Consider the following 21,289-nt stretch of genomic DNA (forward strand, 5'->3'; position numbering starts at 1 on the left):
AAATCTTCCAGTCTCGCAAGGTCCTCTTGCAACTTATACTATCCACCTGTGATTTAACTACTCTGAATATTTTTGTGCCATCTGCAAATTTGTTCACCTCTTTTTCCTTTCCAGATCATTTATAAATATATTAAAAAGTATCTGTCCAAGTACAGATCCCTGAGGCACTCCACTGAGAAAGCCACCCATTTAATCCTATTCTGCTTCCTCTCTTTTAACCAGTCTGCAATCCACAAAAGTACACTGATCCTATCCCATAACTAATTTTTTTAGAAGCCTCGCATGAGGGAATCTGTAAAATCCAAATACACATCTACCGGTTCATCTCTCTTATCCACGTTTATTAACCCCTCCCAAAACATATAGCAGATTTGTAAGGGAAGACTTCTCTTGGGTAAATCCATACTGGCTGTGTCTCATTAAACCATGACTATTTATATGCGCTGTGATTTTGATTTTTAGAATATATAGTTTCCACACGTTCCGAAAGATCAAATCAGCTGCAAAATTAACCTCAACATCCAGGCTGTGAGTGACAGGACCAGGAGGTTGGGAAACTGCAGTCTGCTCTGATCCTGTGTGCTGAGATCTGGGGAAGTCCCCAGACTGATCAGTTTCCGGATGGACAACTCCTAAAGGAATGGAAAGCAGACATGTCTCGGCTAATGAAGGGCTATGAGGATCATAGTCTCTCTATCCTCACAGAGCTTCATGAGAGATAGCATCACTAAGGGAAATCTGAAGATACACATACAGAAGCCCTGTGCCCCAAAGGTGGGTGAGGGCATCTGAGGCTGCTTTGCTGTCTGTCCAATGCAGGAAGCAGAACTGAGGCACCTTCCCATTGCAGGGGGGCGTGAAGAGATCTACATATGGACTCCCCCAGAGACAGAATATCTGATTCGCTACCTCCTGGTCCAGGGGCTATTTGAGGGGTCTGAAGGCTTGACTCAGCCTGCCTGCTATTACGTTCTCAATCCCAGCCAGGTACATGGCCCTGAGCACCATCCCGTGGCACAAGGCCCACAGCCAGATCTGGACCACTTCCTGACACAGGAGGTATGATACCGTGCCTCCTTGCTTGCTGACATACCATATTGCTACTTGGTCGTTGGTCTGGATCAGGTCAACTTTGTTGGATAGCCAATCTCAAAGCCCATAGCGCGTACCTGATCGCATGGAGCTCCAGGAATTTGATTTGACATGAACTTTCCTGAGTGGAACATAAGCCCTATGTGCCAAGCCCCTCCACACGAGCTCTCCACCCCAGGGTAGATGCATCCATGGTTAACAATTTGAGTAGGAAAACTCTGAAAGGAGATTTCCTGTTCCAAATTGGAAAGTATGTGCCATTAGGAGGAGTCCTGGACTTAGATGTGATCTTGGAGGCTCCATGTGGCTTGCTGCCACTGAGACCTCAGGGTCCATTGGGCTCTGTGCATGTGTAATCATGCCAAGAGAGTAACATGCATGATGCAGCCATGTGGACCAACAACCTCAACATGTACTGGCTGTTGAACTTCCACTGCAATGACCGCTATTGTGATAGCCCTCTGGCTCAGCAGAAAAGCCTTGAGCCTGAGCTGTGCCTAGCAGGGCTCCAATAAGTCCAATTGAGGTGACTAAGATGGTCTTTGAGTAGTTGAGAACGAACCCTAGTGACTTCAACACCCGAATGGTCAAGCTCAAGGACCTGGCTGCTCCTGCCTGAGATATGTACTTGACCAGCCAATCATCCAGATAGGGGAAAACATGTACTCCCAAGTCTGCGAAGGTGAGCTGCTACCACGGCCAGGCATTTTGTGAAAACCTGTGAGCTGGACGCGAACCCGAAAGGCATCACCTGGTACTGGAAGCGCTATTCCCTCACTACAAACCGGAGATACTGCCTGCGACCATGGAAGATCTGAAAGTGGGTGTATGCTTCCTATAGGTCGAGGAAGTATAGCCAGTCCCCCTTGTTGCAAGAGAGGAATAGAGGTGACCAGGGAAACCATCCTGAAGTTTTCTTTTATAAATTTGTTCAAGGCCCTCAAGTCTAGGACAGGACAGACCTCCTGTTCTTTGGAATCAGAAAGTACTGGGAGTAAAATCCCTGCCTTCTTTGCCTTGGTGGAAGGGGCTCGACTGCTCTGGCTGTTTAGAGAGAGGAAAGCTTCGATAGGTACAAGGAAGAGGGATTCAGTTTTGTTAGGAACTGGGGAACCTTTTGGGGAAGGGGGGAGTCTCTTCCGAAGGGATGGGCTCCACTTTAACCAGGGTGGAAGCAGACTGCTGGTGCTAACCTTTAAAAAGGAGATAGAGCAGCTTTTAAATTAGAACAAAGGAGAAAGCAGACAGTCGCTCAGCAGTGCATGGTTTGGAGGGAGGTATCTTCGAAGGATACTAATGATGCATAAGAATTAGGGCATCCCAACAGTGAGGTCCCAATAAGAAAAGGAGTCCCAAGTGCCTGTAACTAAAAACTCACCTTAGCTAAAAACTTCTAACTTATTCCTATCAATTAAAAAGCAGAATGAAAATACAAACAAAAAACAAACTTTGAAATGCTTGTATGCTAATGCCAGGAGTCTAAGAAGTATGGGAGAATTAGAATGTATAGCAATGAATGACAGACTTAACTGGCATCTCAGAGACATGGTGGAAAGAGGATAACCAATGGGACAGTGCTATACCGGGGTACAAATTATATCGTAAAGACAGAGGAGCACCCGGGAGGTGGCGTGGCCCTTGATTTCCGGGATGGCATAGAGTCCAACAGGATAAATATCCTGCACGAGACTAAATGCACAATTGAATCTTTATGGGTAGAAACCCCTTGTGTTGTCTGGGAAGACTATAGTGATAGGAGTATACTACCGTCCACCTGACCAAGATGGTGAGACGGACAGTGAAATGCTAAGAGAAATTAGGGAAGCTAACCAAATTGATAGTGCAGTAATAATGGGAGATTTCAATTACCCTAATATTGACTGGGTAAATGTATCATCGGGACATGCTAGAGATATAAAGTTCCTGGATGGAATAAAAGAGTTTTATGGAGCAATTAGTTCAGAAACAGACGAGAGAGGGAGCAGTTTTAGATCTAATTCTCAGTGGAGCACAGGATTTGATGAGAAAGGTAACGTGGTGGGGGCGGCTTGGCAATAGTGATCATAATATGATCAAATTTGAATTAATGACTGGAAGGGGGACAATAAGAAAATCCATGGCTCTTGTGCTAAACTTTCAAAAGGGAAACTTTAGTTAGAAAAAAACTGAAAGGAGCAACTACAAAGGTAAAAAGTGTAAGAACATGCCATACTGGGTCAGACCAAGGGTCCATCAAGCCCAGCATCCTGTCTCCAACAGTGGCCAATCCTGGCAAGTACCCAAACAGATAAATTACAAGCTACTATTGCTTATAAATTACCATAATAGTAGTATATAGATTTTTCCTCTAGGAACTTATCCAAACCTTTCTTAAAACTAGTTACACTAACTCCTATAACCACATACATCCTCTAGCAATGAATTCCAGAGATTAACTATGTGCTGAGTGAAAACAATTTTCTTCTATTTGTTTTAAATGAGCTACTTGTCAACTTCATGGAGTGCCCCCTGGTCCTTCTAACATCAGAGAATAAATGAATTAGTTAAAGGATTTAACCAATTTATATTCATGATTTTGTAGACTTCAGTCATCTTCTCATAACTGAACAGCCTTAACTTCTTTAGCCTTTCCTCATAGGGTACCCGTTCCATACCCCTTATTTTGGTCACCTTTCTAGGCAGTCTCTCCAGTGCAGCTTTATCTTTTTTGAGATGCAGGGACCAGAACTGCACACAGTATTCAAGGTGTGGCCTCACCATGGAGCAATACAGAGGTATTATGACATCCTCCATTTTGTTTGTGCGCCCGCTCTCCCGGCACAGACCACTCTCCTGTGCGCGCGATTCAGTATTTTAATTTATTAAAATTAGTCCCGGCGGTAAAAAGAGGCGCTAGGGACACTACCGCGTCCCTAGCGCCTCTTTGACAGAAGTGGTGGCTGTCAGCGGGTTTGACAGCCGACGCTCAATTTTGCTGGTGTCTGTTCTTGAGCCCGCTGACAGCCACGGGTTCGGAAACCGGCAAAATTGAGCATCCCATTTTCGACCCGCCAGTCGCGGGCCCATTTTAATTTTTTTTTTTTTTTACTTTTTTAAACTTTCGGGACCTCCGACTTACTATCGCCATGTTATTAAGTCGGAGGGGGCACAGAAAAGCAATTTTTACTGCTTTTCTGTGCACTTTCCTGGTGCCCAGAGAAATTAATTTCTGAAAGCACAATGTGCGGCTTGGCTGCACATTTTGCTTTCTGAATCGCGTGGGAATACCTAATAGGGCCATCAACATGCATTTGCATGTTGTGGGCACTATTAGGTTTGGGGGCTGGGGGGGGGGTTTGGACACGCGTTGACTAAGGGGTAAAGCTAGCGCGTCCAAATGCCGGCTATGAGTGCGTTCCGTTGGAGCACACTGTACTGTATTGGCCTGATTGTTTGCTTTTTTGATTGCCCCAGCAAACTGAGCAGACTCTTTCCTGGGTGATAACTCCTAAGACAGAACCTAATGTTGTGTAACTACAGCAAAAGTTTTTTTCCCCCTATATGCATCACTTTGCACTTGTTCACATTAAATTTTATTTGCCATTTGGAAGCCCAATCTTCCGGTCTCACAAGGACCTCCTGCAATTTATCGCAATCCGCTTGAGATTTAACTACTCTGCATAATTTTGGGTCATCTGCAAACTTTATCACCTCACTCATTATACTCTTTCCAGATCATTTAGAAACATATTAAAAAGTACAAATCCCTGAGGCACTCCACTGTGAAAACTGACCATTAATCCTACTCTGTTTGTCTTTTAACCAGCTTGCAATCCACAAAAGGACATCACTTCCTATCCTATGACTCTTTAGTTTTTTTAGAAGCCTCTCAAGAGGGACTTTGCTGAACACCTTCTGAAAATCCAAATACACTATATCGACCGGTTCACCTTTGTCCACTTATTTATTCACCCATTCAAAAAAGTGGAGGAGATTTGTGAGGCAAGACTTCTCTTGGGTAAATCCATGTTGGCTGTGTCCCAAACCTTGTCTATCTAAATGTTTTATGATTTTATTCTTTATAAGTTTCCATGATTTTTCCCAGCATTGAAGTCAAGATCACTGGTCTATAGTTTCCCGGATCCCTTTTTAATTACAGGGGTTAGATTAGCCATCTTCCAATCTTCAGGTACATCAGATGATTTTAATGATAGGTTACAAATTAATTGAAACAGGTCTGAAATTTCATTTTTTAGTTCTTTCAGAGCAAAAAGGTCCAACATCACAATCTGAAGATGTACATCAATGTATACATCGCTCACAATCGGTGTCCTACCTTTATTTCCAAAACTTTTTCTGGCACCAAATCCACGTATACTAGGTTCATCTCTCTTATTTAACGTCTCATCAGAATCTACAAATTTAACAAGTATAATTCAAAAATTGCATTCAGCTTCATGTCTCTTCATTCCAGCTAGCTTACACAAATCTTATGTGATTATCATTCATAAAAGGATCTCAAGATTGCTGATACAGTCTAAAGAAAAAATCTTTTAGACCAAAGAAACTGATTTTGCCAATACAGTACATCCTCATGTTTAATACACCCCTCCAAAACTTGCTGCCCAAATCCCCTCAAATTGTAGAAATTACTTACCTGATAATTTTGTTTTTCTTAAGAGGAGACAGATGGACTCAGGACCAATAGGTACTCCCGATAGCAGTTGTAGACGGATCAGATTTCAATTTGACGTCAGCCCTAGTACATATACCCCTGCAGGAAGTGCAGCTCTTCAGTATTCTCCTCAAAAAGCATTGTGGATACATGTATGATTGAATAATTTGAATAACTTGATTAACATTATAACTTGATTAATTTGAACTGGTTGAATTGGCTATAGCTGGAGACCGCCAGTGCCCTCAATCGAGAAACGTCAACAAGCGGTAGGGTGGATGTCCTAGATGAAGGAAAGCATGACTTACTCGTGAATCACTCGCTCCCGGGGATGTCCCTGAGAATTCCATGACTAACGGCAGCCGTGGGTGGTATGCTGAGTCCATCTGTCTACACTAAGGAAAACAAATTCAGGGTAAGTAATTTCTCCATTTCCTAGCGTGTGGCAGATGGACTCAGGACCAATGGGATGTATAAAAGCTACTCCCGAACTGGGTGGGAGGCTGCCCTTGACCCACTTAGTATTGCCCTTGCAAATGCTGTGTACTCCCGAGCCTGAACATCCAGGTGGTAAAACCTGGAGAAGATGTGGATGGAAGACCATGTCGCCACCCTGCAGATCTCGGCGGGTGACAGCATCTTGGTTTCCGCCCAGGACACTGCCTGGGCTCTAGTAGAATGGGCCTTGACTTGTAAAGGCGGTGATTTGCCTGTTTCTACGTAGGCCACCTTGATGACTTGATCCAGCGGGCTATGGTTGCTCGCGAGGCCGCTTCCCCTTGCTTCTTCCCGCTGTGAAGGACAAATAGATGGTCAGTCTTTCGTACGGATTCCGACCTTTCCAGGTATCTGACTAGGAGTCTGCCGACGTTGAGATGGCGTAGACTTCGAGCCTCTTCTGAATTCTTATGCTCATCTGGTGATGGTAGCGAGATGGTTTGGTTGAGATGGAAGTGAGACACACTTTGGGGAGGAACGATGGAACTATAAGTAACTGGATGGTTCCCGGGGTGAGTCTGAGGAACACTCCCGGCAGGACAGTGCTTATAGTTCGGATATATGACGGGCTGAACAGACTGCCAACAGGACGGCTGTCTTCAATGTTAATAGTCTGAGAGAAAGGCCACGGAGAGGTCTGAAGGAGGTTCCTGCTAGGAAATCTAGGACCAAGTTGAGGTTCCAAAGAGGCACTGGCCACTTTAGGGGTGGTCTGATGTGCTTGACATCCAGGTGAGAGGCTATGCTGCCGCTCTCGCTCTTGGTTCCGTAGCATGACAATGTGGCCACATGTACCTTGAGGGAAAATCCCTTCTGTAGGCCATTCTGTAGGAATTCCAAAATTGCAGGAATTTTGACTGAGCGTGGTATGTCGTAGTCCTCGCACCAGGTGTTGAATACTCTCCAAATCCTTATGTATGTTAGGGATGTGGAGAACTTGCATGCTCAGAGTAGGGTGTCAATTACTGCCCCCGAGTATCCTCTTCTCCTTAGGCGAGTCCTCTCAATGGCTAGACCATAAGAGAGAATCGAGCTGGGTCCTCATGGAGGATCGGTCCCTGTTGGAGCAGGTCTCTGTGTGGAGGTAGCGGAAGGGGGATCCCTGCCAGCAGTCTTCGCATGTCTGCGTACCACGGTCTTCTTGGCCAGTCCGGGACCACTAGAAGTACTGGCCCCCTGTGCTGTTCTATCTTGTGGATGATCGCACCCAATAGGGGCCACAGCGGGAAGACGTTTAGCAGAGTCTCCTGTGGCCAGGTCTATACCAGGGTATCGATTCCCTGGGACTGGGGAACCCGCCTGCGGCTGGAGAAACTGGGTACTTGGGCGTTAGACTGGTTTGCCAGGAGGTACATGGTTGGTGTTCCCCAACGGTTTACTATCAATAGGAATGCTGTGGTCGACAGCCTCCATTCTCCTGGGTCTAGACTTTCTCTGCTGAGGTAATCCGCAGCGACATTGTCTTTTCCGGTGATGTGGACGGCCGAGATCTGACGATTCACTTCCGCCCATGACATTAGGAGGTCTATTTCCAGAGACACCTGTTGGCTCCTGGTTCCTCCCTGACGGTTGATGTAGGCCACTGTTGTGGTGTTGTCCGACATTACTCTGACCACTTTGTCTATGAGTCTGTGACCGAACCTTAGGCAGGCTAGTCTGACTGCCAGGGCTTCTAGGCGATTGATGTTCCATCCAGACTCTTCTTCGTTCCATTGCCCTTGGGCGGTTAGCTCCTGGCAGATTGCTCCCCATCCTCGTAGGCTGGCATCCTTGCTGAGTAGCATCCAGTTTGAGGAAGATAGTCTCATTCCCTGGCTCAGATGGGCTTCTTGTAGCCACCATCATAGTTGGGCCCGAAATCTTTCTGGGAGCTGAAGCCGTACGGTGTAGTTCTGGGACAGTGGATTCCATCGTGATAGTAGTGAGCGTTGTAGGGGGTCTCATGTGAGCTTGTGCCCATGGCACTACTTCCAGTGTGGATGCCATGAGGCCGAGAACTTGTAGGTAGTCCCATGCTGTGGGGCGAAGTTTGCTCAACAGGGTTCGTAACTCGATCAGTTTTGATCTCCTTGTTTTGTCAGGATGACCTTGTCTTGTTTGGTGTCAAACCGGACTCCCAAGTATTCTAGAGATTGGGAGGGCTACAGGCAGCTCTTGTTTGTGTTGACCACCCACCCGAGGCTCTCTAGTAGAGGTTTGACTGTTGGTTGCCTGGTGGCTTTCTTCTGGGGATTTTGCTCTGATCAGCCAATCGTCTAGATAAGGGTGCACACGAATTCCTTCCTTCCTCAATGTTGCTGCCACCACCACTATGATCTTTGTGAACATCCGGGGTGCAGTAGCTAACCCGAATAGTAGTGCCCGGAACTGGTAGTGACTGTCCAGGATCAAGAAGCATAGAAAACGCTGATGCTCTTGATGGATCGGGATGTGTAGGTAGGCTTCCGACAGATCCAGGGATGTATCGCCGGTTGTATTGCCCTTATTACTGAGCGTAGGGTTTCCATGCGGAAGCGAGGAATCTTCAGGTGACGGTTGACCGCCTTGAGGTCCAGGATGAGTCTGAATGTTCCTTCTTTCTTGGGGACGATAAAATAGATGGAATAATATCCAGTATTTATTTGTTGTGGAGGCACCGGTGTTATAGCCTCTAAGGCTAGCAATCTGGTCAGTGTAGCTTCCACTGCCATCCTCTTGGAAGGGTCGTGGCAGGGGGATTCCACAAACTTGTCTGGAGGGAGGTGGTGGAAATCCAGGTAATAGCCCTCTCGAATGGTGGATAGGACCCACTTGTCCTAAGTTATCTCGACCAATCTTTGGTAGAATAGGGCAAGTCTGCCCCCTATGGCTTCTTCCTTTGGACGGGTCAGCTGATTTTCATTGTGGGGTGCGGCTGGGGCCTGGGCCCGAGCTGGCTCCCCTTTTGTTGTGCTTGTTTCAAAAGAACTGGCTTCGGCCTGCGGGGCAGGCTGCTTGATATGTGCTTCTATATGGGTTGAAGAGCTGTGATCCTCTGCCCCTGGAGGATCGGGGGAAGAATTGCTGGTTTCTCTTATTCCTGTCCTCCGGTTGCCGCAGCAGTGGGGACTCGCCCCATTTGTTGGCTAGTTTCTCTAGTTCGCTTCCGAACAGGAGGGTTCCCTTGAAAGGCATCCTTGTGAGTCTTGGAGGATGCATCGGCCACCAGTTTCGGAGCCAGAGTTGTCTTCTGGCTGCCTCGGCAGGTGATACTCCTCTAGCTGCAGTGTGCACCAGATCAGAAGTGGCGTCCGCAAGGAATGATACTGCTCGTTCCAGGGCCTCCCCAGGAGTGTTGTTCCTGGTCTGTGATAAGCAGGCGCGTGTCACCACTGCACAGCAGGCCGCAATCTGTAAAGACATAGCGGAGACATCAAAGGACTGTTTGAGGATAGACTCCAGACGTCTGTCTTGAGCATCCTTGAGTGCTGTTCCTCCCTCCACCGGGATAGTAGTGCACTTTGAGACCACGCAGACCATGGCATCCACTTTCGGACATCTTTGGCGGCTGGATCCAGAGGGTACATGGCTGCCAGAGCCGCCCCATTTTGAACGTAGTTTCCAGGGCATCCCATTCCAGGTCAATTAGTTGCTGGACGGCTTGTAATAGTGGGAAATGATGGGAGGTCTGACGGAGTCCCGCCAATAGTGGATTCGTCTTAGGTTCCCCAAGGCACTTGTGCCTGGGATGGCAAGCTCTTTTAAGCTGTGTGTGACCAGGTCTGGAAGCTCGTCCTTGGTGAAGAAGAGTCTCATGGTTCGATGGGGTTCTGTCCCCGGAGGGAGTTCCCCTTCCTCCAGGGGTTCTGACTCCTCATCCGAGATGTCCATGTCCCCGAAGGTGGGGCTTCTGGGTGGTGGGATCACTTCCCTGGGCATAGAGGGTCCCGGCATGTTTAGGTCCTCTGGTGGAGCCTGAGGCTGCATTATGGGAGGCCCCGGTTGCATGTGGATGAAGGTATGCAGACCTTTGAAAAACTCCACCCAGGAGATAAGATACTGGGTCTAGACTAGGGGGCGCCGTGTCCCTGGGGAGCACCATTTGAGAGGGGGGGTCCCGCTGTGTAATGCTAGGTCCGGCATACTGCTAGAGAGGCTGGGGAGCACCATGAGTTGGGTCCCTAGGGCCTCTTCGCACTGTATACACAGGGCCGTGGCCTTCTCATGCTGTGCAGCTCTAATATGGCATGCTGGGCAAAGGCCCTGAGCTTTGAGTTTATTTTCCGGTGGTGCCATAGCTTGTGCGTGTACCATACAGTTGTGCGCTCCGGTGTGCGAAGTTGCGCACGTAGGTTTGGTGCGTGTGTGCAGGGAGATGCGCGCACTGCTGTGCGCACAGGTTAAAGTTATGCGCCCGGCCCAGTAAGCGCGTGGTTAAGCGCGTCACTTGTGTGCCCAGTACTTATGCGTGTGACATTGTGCGCACAAGGTATTTGTGCGCACGGCTAGTCTCTGTGCGCACGGATCGAAACAGCGGACAGGGCGGCAAACAGAGCCAAAATGGTGACTGCGACCATGTGGGCAATATAGCAACCACCTCGGAGCGTCTCCACATGAGAGGGCTCCCTTATCTGACCGGGGTCTAGCACTGCTAGGGCCGATCAACCTGCTGGCACTGGTCCCGGCTGGTGACTTGTGCGTCTCCTCGAGTTTCAGAGACCGGAGACTTAAACAGATTTCTACCTTACCTTCCCAGTTTCGTTCCGGGCAGTCTCTGGCTGTGGGGGGAGAGGGAAAATACCTTCACCGCCGTGCTCTAGGTTGTGCCCACTGCCTCTCAGCCTCACCAAATGCCAGGGGCTAGGTCCCCACCGAGGGTCAGCCGCCAGACTGAGGCTTACCTCAGAAATCACCTGGGGAAATCTCAACTGGGGGAGGGACCTAACAGGTGTCACTGCAGGAGAGCGCGGCTCATCTGTAGAGGTAAGATTTTCTTAATTTGGTTTTCTTTGGTAAAATTACTCTAACGCTGTGCTAGTGTGCAAGAGTCCTTAACTGCTATGGAGATGGAAAATACTGAAGAGCTGCACTTCCTGCAGGGGTATATGTACTAGGGCTGACATCAGATTGAAATCTGATCCATCTCCAACTGCTATCAGGAGTACACTATACCCATTGGTCCTGAGTCCATCTGCTACACACTAGGAAATAAGTCTTTTAACACCATTAAAGCTCATACCTTTGACACTTCCAAAACTTCTCCTGGGTCCAAACCCCCCTCTACTTGGCTGGTTTCTGTTTTGTTCTTGGTTCATATCTACAAAAAAAAAAAAAAAGTAAAATATTCAATGCTTAAAACACACAAGTATGCTATTCAGAACCAAATATAGAAAGCTAGGAGAAATCATAAATGTCAAACATTTTACTGAAATATTCAAAAGAAACCAGTGTTTACCAACACCACGCACTCCACAAAGCACGTTTGCTTACCTGTAAAGAAAGGTCTCTATGAACAGCACAATAATCATGACATTTGTATAACTGCACCTGACAACACTGACAGAACCATTTCTCTTAATACAACTAAACCTGTGTGGTAGTTTGTATGCCTGTGCTTACTTATAAAGCTTAAGCTTTAGTAAGGAATTTGACTTCAGGAAAATATGTAAGCAGCACAGCTAGTTCAGTCTGAGAAGCCACCCACCCACTTGTACAGGCAAAAAAAATAAAAATATTGCTTTCTCCATCAACAAGGGCTGAATTAAGTGAGTTGAGAGTTGTAAAGCAGAAGCATTTAAGACAGTCCAGCCCCACAGTAGAATGGATGATCAGGAAACAGGCTGTGTAGAACTGCCTGTCCAAAGTTACTATCACTCTAGTACATGTTGCCTTGTCAATAGAGAAACGTGAAAGTGTGCACAAAACACATTGCTCGCAAACAAACCATGTGGAATTGGGAGGGCCACAAGCTTTCTAATTTGCAGACATCTCACCCACAATGCTACGAAAGAGACAGGAGCTATGGGGGATAACAAGATTACTGTACCCACAGAATATTCGATACCACTAGTTGCACCCATTCAGACTATGGTTCACTGCAATTGGAGCATCACACCGGATAAAAAAAACACCTGAAGAGGCTGCAGTGATCCTGAAGGGTTTGGACTTTATCATTCCAACTGTGTAACCTTCCATGCTTCCAGTAAGGCAGAACAGAGAGGATCCTCCCCGGTGGGTGCAAAGGGAGGTAGATGATTACGATGGAACTCAGAAGGCTCTTCATCTACAGATGCCACATGAACAGCATTATCCAGTGCAGACATTGTTTTCCTATTTTCTCACTTACTAATGAGCTGATTAATAATGGAGAGTGTCTCAGTACTATTACATTTGTTTTGTCTTTAGAGGTTTTTCATATGTGGGTTTTTATTGCCCAAGCAAATGCTGTTTTCATAACATTTGACTGTTAGACTGATTGGTTGCTTAGCAGGGAACATGGTGCCTTTGCTTATCTTTATTCCTCTTCAGTTGAGTTCACAGCATAGGGTAGGAGCTGTGCAATATTGGGAGGTTGGGTTATTCATATTTTATGGCGAGGCATGACGGTTAGCTTACTGGCATATGGTATACCTGGGAAATGTTGATTTGGGTGGGTGGCTGTCTCTTTGTTAGAGGGGGAATATGGAGATATTCAGAGATGTAGTAGGGCTCTTGACAAGGAAATAACTGGCCAACATGGCTTCCTTAAAAAGTTGGTTTCATTAAATGTTAAGGGTTTGAATACACCCAAAGAGAGAAGTTTCCTCTATAAGGAACTTGATAGGTTACAAGCCAATATAGTATTCCTACAGGAAACTCATCTTAAGCAGAGATTTGAGGCTTTAATGCACTCTCCTAAATGTCCTCTGATTTTGGGCGGATAGCTCCCACTGGGCAAAATATGCTGGAGTAGGGATACTAATCAGACAAGATGTGTTTGAAATTCACTTGTGCTATTCTGACCCGGGGGGAGGTATATCATTCTAAACACTACTCTGGCTAGAGATTTATACTCTTAAAGTGTATATGCTCCAAACTCACATCAGGAATCCTTTATCATTTTTGGCAAGGTTTTGCAGGAGAAAGCAGGAGGGGTATAAGAAAATTATTCCTTACCTGCTAATTTTCGTTCCTGTAGTACCATGGATCAGTCCAGACAGTGGATTATATCCCCCGACCAGCAGATGGAGTCAGAACAGAGTTTGAGAGCTTCAGCATATAGAGTAGTGCACCCTCTGCTGGAGCTCAGTATTACGCATAGCAAAGCCCAAAAGCAAAACACAACATTTTGGATCCAGAACAGTACCCAAAAAGGAACAGAGAAAGATATAAGTAAACAAACGGTCAACGGGACCAGCAACAGTCAACTTGTGAGGAGCTGTGAACAGTAACAATAATCAGAGACAAACAGAATGAAAGATACCTGGAAGAATCCAAGCAGGACCTAATGAAACCCCTAGTGGTGGGCGTCTGGACTGATCCATGGTACTACAGGAACGAAAATTAGCAGGTAAGGAATAATTTTCTTTTCCCTGTACGTACCTGGATCAGTCCAGACAGTGGGATGTACCCAAGCTTCCCTAAACCGGGTGGGGTTCTGAGAGACCTGCTCGGAGAACTTGATCGCCAAAAGAACCCATGCACTGAGGCGCCAGGTGTAGTCTGTAATGTCTGGAAAAAGTGTGCAATGACTTCCATGTCGCCGCACGGCAGATTTCCCGGGAGAAAACGGAGCGAGATTCCGCCCAGGACGCCGCTTGGGATCGCGTGGAATGAGCCGAGACGCTGCGAGGCGGCACCCGCCCCGCCGTAATGTAAGCCGATGAGATGGCGTCCTTTATCCAGCGAGCAATAGTCGTCTTGGATGCCTGAGAACCTCTCCTCGGTCCTGACCAGAGGACAAACAAATGATCGGATACCCGGAAGTCATTGGTAACCTCCAGGTAACGGAGCAGTACACGCTTGACGTCCAGGAGCTGGAGAGACCGGGGTTCCTCTGGAGCAAACGCTGGAAGCTCCACCGTTTGATTGACGTGGAAGGCAGAGACCACCTTTGGTAGGAAGGATGGCACCGTACGAAGGGAAACCCCGGAGTCGGAGAAACGCAGATAAGGGTCCCGGCAGGACAAGGCTTGAAGTTTTGAGATCCGGCGAGCAGAAGAGATGGCTACCAGGAAAACAGTCTTGAGGGTCAGGTCCTTGAGGGTGGACCCCCTCAGGGGTTCAAAAGGAGGACCCGACAGCGTTCGCAGCACCAAGTTGAGGCTCCAAGAAGGGAAAGGATCCCGGACCGGTGGCCGTAGGTGTTTGGCACCCTTCAGAAAACGTGCGATATCCGGCTGAAGGGGTAGAAAGCAGTCCTTCTGTACCAAGACATTCAAGGCCGCCACCTGAACCCGGAGCGAATTATAGGCGAGACCCTTATCCAGACCATCCTGTAGGAAATGAAGGATCAGCGGGACAGTCGCCTCCATGGTTTGGATTCCGCGGTTGGAGCACCATGCTTCGAAGACCTTCCAAACTCGAACGTAAGCGACGGAGGTCGAAGGCTTGCGGGAACGAAGCATCGTTGAGATCACTGTCTCCGGGTAGCCTCTATGGCGGAGACGGCGCCGTTCAAAAGCCAGGCCGCAAGACAGAAGAGTTCTGCCTGCTCGAAAAATACCGGACCCTGGCGCAGAAGATGAGGAAGATGGGACAGGCGAAGTGGACCGTCCACCGTCATCTGAAGTAGATCTGCGAACCATGGCTGACGGGGCCATTCCGGGGCGACGAGAATTACAGTCCCTCGATGATGTTCCAACTTGCGGAGAACCTTGCCGACCAGAGGCCAAGAAGGAAACACAGAGCAGTTGATCCGACGGCCACGGAAGGGTGAGGGCATCCACCCCCTCCGTGCCGCGCTCTCTTCTGCAGCTGAAGAAGCGTGGAGCCTTGGCGTTGAGAAAGGTCGCCATTAGATCGAGGCGTGGAGTCCCCCAACGACGGATGATGAGATGCATTGCCTCAGAGAGAGCCCACTCGCCGGGGTCTAGCTGTTGACGACTCAAGAAGTCCGCCTGAACGTTGTCCACCCTGGCGATGTGAGAGGCCGCTATCCGGACGAGATTGCTCTCCGCCCACTCCCATCAGGGGAGTAGACTCGAGGGAGACATGCTTGCTTCTTGTCCCCCCTTGGCGATTGATGTAGGCCACGGTGGTGGCGTTGTCCGAGAGGATCCTCACCTCTCTGTGTCGCACCGGGGAAGAAAACGCTGGAGAGCGAAACGCACGGCTCTCGTTTCTAGGCGATTGATCGGCCACTTTGCCTCCTCTGGCGTCCAAGTCCCTTGAGTGGCGCTTTTCGCAGACGGCGCCCCATCCCGCGAGGCTGGCATCGGTGGTCACCACCACCCAATTGGGAACCTCGAGCGAGACTCCTCGAGCCAGATGCGAGGGGACAAGCCACCAATCCAGGCTTTTCCTGGCTAATGGTGGAAGCGGCAGGATCACCTGATACTCCTGGGAGACTGGTTTCCAGCGGGATAGTAGGGACGCCTGCAGTGGACGCAGGTGTGCAAACGCCCAGGGTACCATGTCAATGGTGGAGGCCATTACTCCCAGGAGCTGCAGATAATTCCAGGTGGTTGGTTCTTCCAGAGCCGAAAACCGAGAAACGTGCTCTCTCAGGGCTTGTGCCTTGTCCTGGCGCAGGAACACCATACCCTGCCGGGTATCGAAGCTCGCTCCTAAGAAATCCGGGTGTTGAGAGGGCACAAGGGAACTCTTTGGAAGGTTCACCACCCAGCCCAGAGAGCGTAGGAATTGTACTACTCTGGCCACTGAGGTCTGACCATGTGAGAAGGACTTCGCTCGAATCAGCCAGTCGTCTAGGTACGGATGTACTAGGATACCCTCCTTGCGGAGGGCCGCCGCCACCACTACCATGATCTTTGTGAAGGTCCGAGGTGCGGTCGCCAAACCGAAGGGAAGCGCCTTGAACTGAAAGTGTTGACCTAGAATCTTGAAGCGAAGATACCGCCGGTGAGCCGGCAGGATGGGAATGTGCAAGTACGCTTCCGAGAGGTCCAGTGAAGCGAGGAATTCTCCCTTGTGCACTGCGGCAATCACTGATCGAAGAGTCTCCATGCGGAACTGGGTGACCCTGAGGGCCTTGTTTACCTCCTTCAAGTCCAGGATGGGGCGAAAGAAACCGTCCTTTTTGGGAACGATGAAGTAAATGGAATAGTGGCCCAAGCCCACCTCGAAGGGGACGGGAACGATGGCGCCTATTTCCTGCAGCCGGTCTAGTGTTTGTTGAACCGCTATCCTCTTGAGATCCGAACCGCAGGGGGAGAAGATGAACCGGTCCCTCGGGGGGCGGACAAATTCCAAGGCGTAACCGTTTCTTATGGTGTCCAGCACCCACTGGTCTGTGGAGATAACTGCCACTCCTCGTGGAAGTCCATGAGGCGGCCTCCGATCCGGGGAGGTGAGAAGTGGGCTCCTTTGGCATCATTGGGATGACTTTGTGGGCGGAATTCCCTGCCCTGGACCCTCTCTCGCGGGCCTCCGCCCACAAAAGGAATGAGACCAAGGCTGGGATCTTGTCTGCTGCGTCCGGGAAGCGGACTGCCGGTAAGACCTATAACATCGCTGTGCCCTGGCCCTGGTTCTGCCGGAAGAAAATGATCTGAAGGAACGCTGTCTATCCTCCGGCAGCCGATGCACCGAATTTTCCCCCAGTGACTTGATGATCTGATCCAGGTCCTCTCCAAATAAGAACTTCCCCCGAAAGGGGAGGGAGCCAAGGCTCGACTTGGAGGAAGCATCCGCTGCCCAGATGCGAAGCCACAAGAGCTGTCGGGCTGCTACAACCGAAACCATGGACCGCGCCACTACGCGAAAGAGATCATACAGGGCGTCCGCTCCGTATGCTATGGCAGATTCCAGCCGGTCCGCCTGGGCGGCCTCTTCGGGGGGCAATTCCTGAGAGGTGAGAAGCTGCTGTACCCAGAGTAAGCTGGCCCTTTGCGCGAGCGAACTGCACATCACGGCCCGCATACCTAGGGCGGAGACTTCGTAGACCCTCTTGAGAAAGGTCTCTAGTTTACGGTCCTGCGTATCCCGCAGGGCTGTTCCCCGTGACTGGGATCGTTGTCCTCTTGGTCACTGCCGACACCGCTGAATCCACCTTGGGCACCTTGATAAGATCCAAAAAATCCTCAGGGAGCGGGTATAGCTTTTCCATGGCGCGTGTGACTTTCAAGGACGCCTCGGGAGTGTCCCACTCCCTGGTGAGAAGTTGTAGGAAGGACTCATGGATAGGGAAAGCCCTTGCCCTAGGACGGAGGGCGGCAAGTACTGGATCCCCTTTGTGAGACGAGGTGGCGACGGCAGGAGCCACAGGGATCAGCGGATCTGGAGGTGGGTCGAGGTCCAGCTCCTGAATAATATGGTGGATGAGATCATCCAGCTCTTCTTTTTGAAAAATCCGTAGGGCTCGAGGGTCGTCCCCCTCCGTATGTCCATCCGGATGCGCCTCCGGGGGTTCCGGGGAGACGTCTCTCACCGGCGAAGCCGCCCCCGTGGTACGTCGGGGTGGCACGGGAGAGGGACCCGGCAGGGATCCAGGCGTAACGGACGAGGCGGTGAGACCAACGGCAAGTTTAGGAACCTTGGGGGGAGGGGCCCCCAGGGGATTAGACGCCTGCGCTCCCATACCCTGCAAATAGGCCATGTGCATTGCCAGAATAAAGTCAGGTGAGAAAAAAACGGAGAGCTGATTGGAATCCCTGGGGGGAGACCGTCCTGGGAGCCCCGGTCGGGCAAACCTCCCGCCGGGGGCAAAGCCTGTTGAGAGCCAGTGCCACCAATCCTGTCTGCATCTGGGAGCGAGTCCGTCTCACGCTGACCCCCTAAAATGGCCGCCGTTCCCTCCAAAGGCGGCGTCGTGGCCGGCCCGCGCCACCCGGGCTGAGGAGGAGGCAGGTCCGAAATCGCACCGGAGGACTGCAGGGTGCCTTCCCCGTCAGGGAAGCACCGCTCACAAAGCCCCTCCCTCAGAAATTGATTCCCCGGCTCGCCGCAGGCCTCACACCGAGGACCGCGGCATGTCAGCACCAGGGAAAAAGAAAAGCTTCAGGAGGTGGGGGGGGGGGGGGGCCAAAGACGAGCTAGTGCCGCGGGGGGGCCTGGAAATGGCCCTAACAACCCGCCGAAGGGGTCCAGTAACTGCGGGGGAAACCCCCGTTTCAGTTAAGCACACACCCACGGGCGGAGCTTGCGAACCGCGGGACCCCCAACGACGCGTGGAGCGGCCGGAACCACCGGCATCCACGGGGCACCACCAAAAAGAAGCAAACCTGTGGAGAAAAACTCAAAAAACTTCCACTTACCCCAACGGAAGAGGAAAGGAGTACAGAATAGAGAAGGCAAAGCCACAGACACATGCCGCCTCAAAAATTGAAAACTTTTTTTTTTTTTTTTAAACTTTAAGGATCCAAAATGAAGAGAAACATAAGACAGGGAAATACTGTGGAGAAAAAGAAAGAAATAATTAAAAATGAAGAAACCCTGTCAATCTGGGGGGAGCTAGTGGATCCCCCCCACTCGCATCTGCTGGAGTCAGAAGAATACTGAGCTCCAGCAGATACTGGACTGATCCAGGTACGTACAGGGAATGATCATTGGAGGAGATTTCAACTGAGTCATATACATTAAACCCAGTTCTAGATAATTCCTTCCACTGTAGCTATGGTTCCTCGATCAGCGAGAGATGCTTTAAGAACTATAATTTCCCAAGGGAATTTGATTTAGGATACCTGGATCTCCAAACCTTAATCTCAGAATTTTACATTCTTTTCAAATTCCCACTAGCTATATTCTCATTTGGATTTTTTTTTTTTTTTTTATTAATAAGTGTTATAAAGAGGATTCTACAGGCAGGTATAGTGCTAATGACATGGTGTAATCATGCCCAATTGTACTTATTCTGTACCGATACCATGTTCTCATACAGTCCTTTGTAATTATTTTTAGAATTTCCTGTAAAAATTGTGGGCATCCCTCCCGACGCAGCCGCTGGCGAAACACGGGTCCGTGTCGGGGGACCCCGTGTGCATGAAAGATCGTGTTCATTATATACAATGGAGTTGCCAACTTTTGAATAAAAGAAACCTTGCATTTATACACTTATTTAAAGCTCGGGACTGTATCACTATTCCAGCATTTGTGTTGGGTTTCTACAAATTTGATTGAATGCTGGCCGCAGCTCGGTTGCTTGTGGTTTACATCTATTTCTCTAGCAGAATTTATCTGCTTGCTTGTAACATAGTCAGCTTATTTGCAGCTTGATGCTTTCACTTAGTATCAACAAGAAAGTGTTACGAGTCACAGACTGTATCAATCCGCCCTGAAGAAGCGTTATGCGAAACGTTGACGTTGGCGGGGATTCTAAGCACAGACTTGTTCAAGTGTCAAAAAATCGCAACAAGTCTTAAAGATAAGTGCTACATCTTTTAGGGCAAAGAATTTAGATATCTATCTTGTCCTTTTAATTAACAAACATACCAATTCGGGGCTCTAAATACATAAGTGAATATGGATATCATTTTTAAGAAAACATGATGTGAGCAAGTGGAGAAATTTTCTTGTTGATACTAAGTGAAAGCATCAAGCTGCAAATAAGCTGACTATGTTACAAGCAAGCAGATAAATTCTGCTAAAGAAATAGATGTACCATAAAGAGTCTATTCTTTTGAAAGTTTTCTGCTCATATGTCATGTGAAAAGTTTCACTAAAAATGAGAATTTGTTACTGATTTTGAAACATTTTTAAGAACATCAAATTTCATCACGCTAAGTGAAACTATTTTTTATAAAAAACGAAAAAAGAGACACATAGAAACCTATGATTGAGCTCACTGGTTCAAAAAACCATTGTAAAATTTACTTGGTTTACCAGTTCTGAGGTTTCTGTCTCCACATTAAATATCATTACTGAAGTTCATAACCATTGGTAGAATAAAGACTGGTTTTTAATTCAAATTGATAATATTATCCGTATGACTTGTGGTATTTTCACAGCTAGCTCTTTTTTGCGATATCAACAATTGCTACCTTATAGGCAGCGGTTAGATAGAATAGACTCAGATACCATTGCCTTTGCTTGCCCGTCAAATCTTTTTTGAGGAGGGGCAATAAGGCTAGAAAATTTTTAGCACAAATTACACAAACAGATAATCTTTACCACATTGTTCTGCACTAAGGATCTAGATGGGAACATATTAACCGATAAGGACATTAGACAGAGGTAAGAACATGCCATACTGAGTCAGACCAAGGGTCCATCAAGACCAACATCCTGTTTCCAAAAGTGGCCAATCCAGGCCATAAGAACCTGGCAAGTACCCAAAAACCAAGTCTATTCCATGCTACAGTTGCTAGTAATAGCAGTGGCTATTTTCTAAGTCAACTTAATTAATAGCAGGTAATGGACTTCTCCAATTAACATATACAATCCTTTTTTAAAAACAGCTACACTAACTGCACTAACCACATCCTCTGGCAACAAATTTCAGAGTTTAATTGTGCGTGGAGTGAAATAACTTTCTACAATTAGTTTTAAATGTGCCACATGCTAACTTCATGGAGTGCCCCCTAGTCTATTACCCGAAAGAGTAAATAACTGATTCACATTAACCCGTTCTAGACCTCTCATGATTTTAAACACCTCTATCATATTCCCCCTCAGCAGTCTCCTGCAAGCTGGAAAGTCCTAACCTCTTTAGTCTTTCCTCATAGGGGAGCTGTTCCATTCCCTTTATCATTTTGGTCGCCCTTCTCTGTACCTTCTCCATCGCAACTATCTTTTTTGAGATGCAGCGACCAGAATCGTACACTGTATTCAAGGTGTGGTCTTCTAGTTTTATTCGGGATTTATATAGCACTAATATAGACATCAGCTTGGAAGATACACATTTAGCTTAGATCTGTCTTCCAGAACTAAATCGGAACCACAGACAGTAGCTCTAGATAAAGATAAAGCTGAGGCCGAGCTGTCGTTTGC

General features: G+C 48.3%; 1 protein-coding gene across 9 annotated transcripts in view; it reads right to left on the reverse strand.

Annotated features, from left to right (window-relative positions):
* DDX4 (DEAD-box helicase 4) overlaps positions 1–21,289 on the reverse strand; it is a 429,564-nt gene that overhangs the window by 326,218 nt on the left and 82,057 nt on the right. For all 9 annotated transcript variants that reach the window (XM_029577088.1, XM_029577062.1, XM_029577068.1 and 6 more), the window contains 2 exons: positions 11,442–11,519; positions 5,408–5,485 (listed from right to left, as the gene is read on the reverse strand). In XM_029577088.1, the coding sequence (XP_029432948.1) occupies positions 5,408–5,485; positions 11,442–11,519 (156 nt within the window). The remainder of the gene's footprint in view (positions 1–5,407; positions 5,486–11,441; positions 11,520–21,289) is intronic.

Source organism: Rhinatrema bivittatum, chromosome 1 (assembly GCF_901001135.1).
Source record: "Rhinatrema bivittatum chromosome 1, aRhiBiv1.1, whole genome shotgun sequence".
Classification (NCBI taxonomy): domain Eukaryota; kingdom Metazoa; phylum Chordata; class Amphibia; order Gymnophiona; family Rhinatrematidae; genus Rhinatrema; species Rhinatrema bivittatum.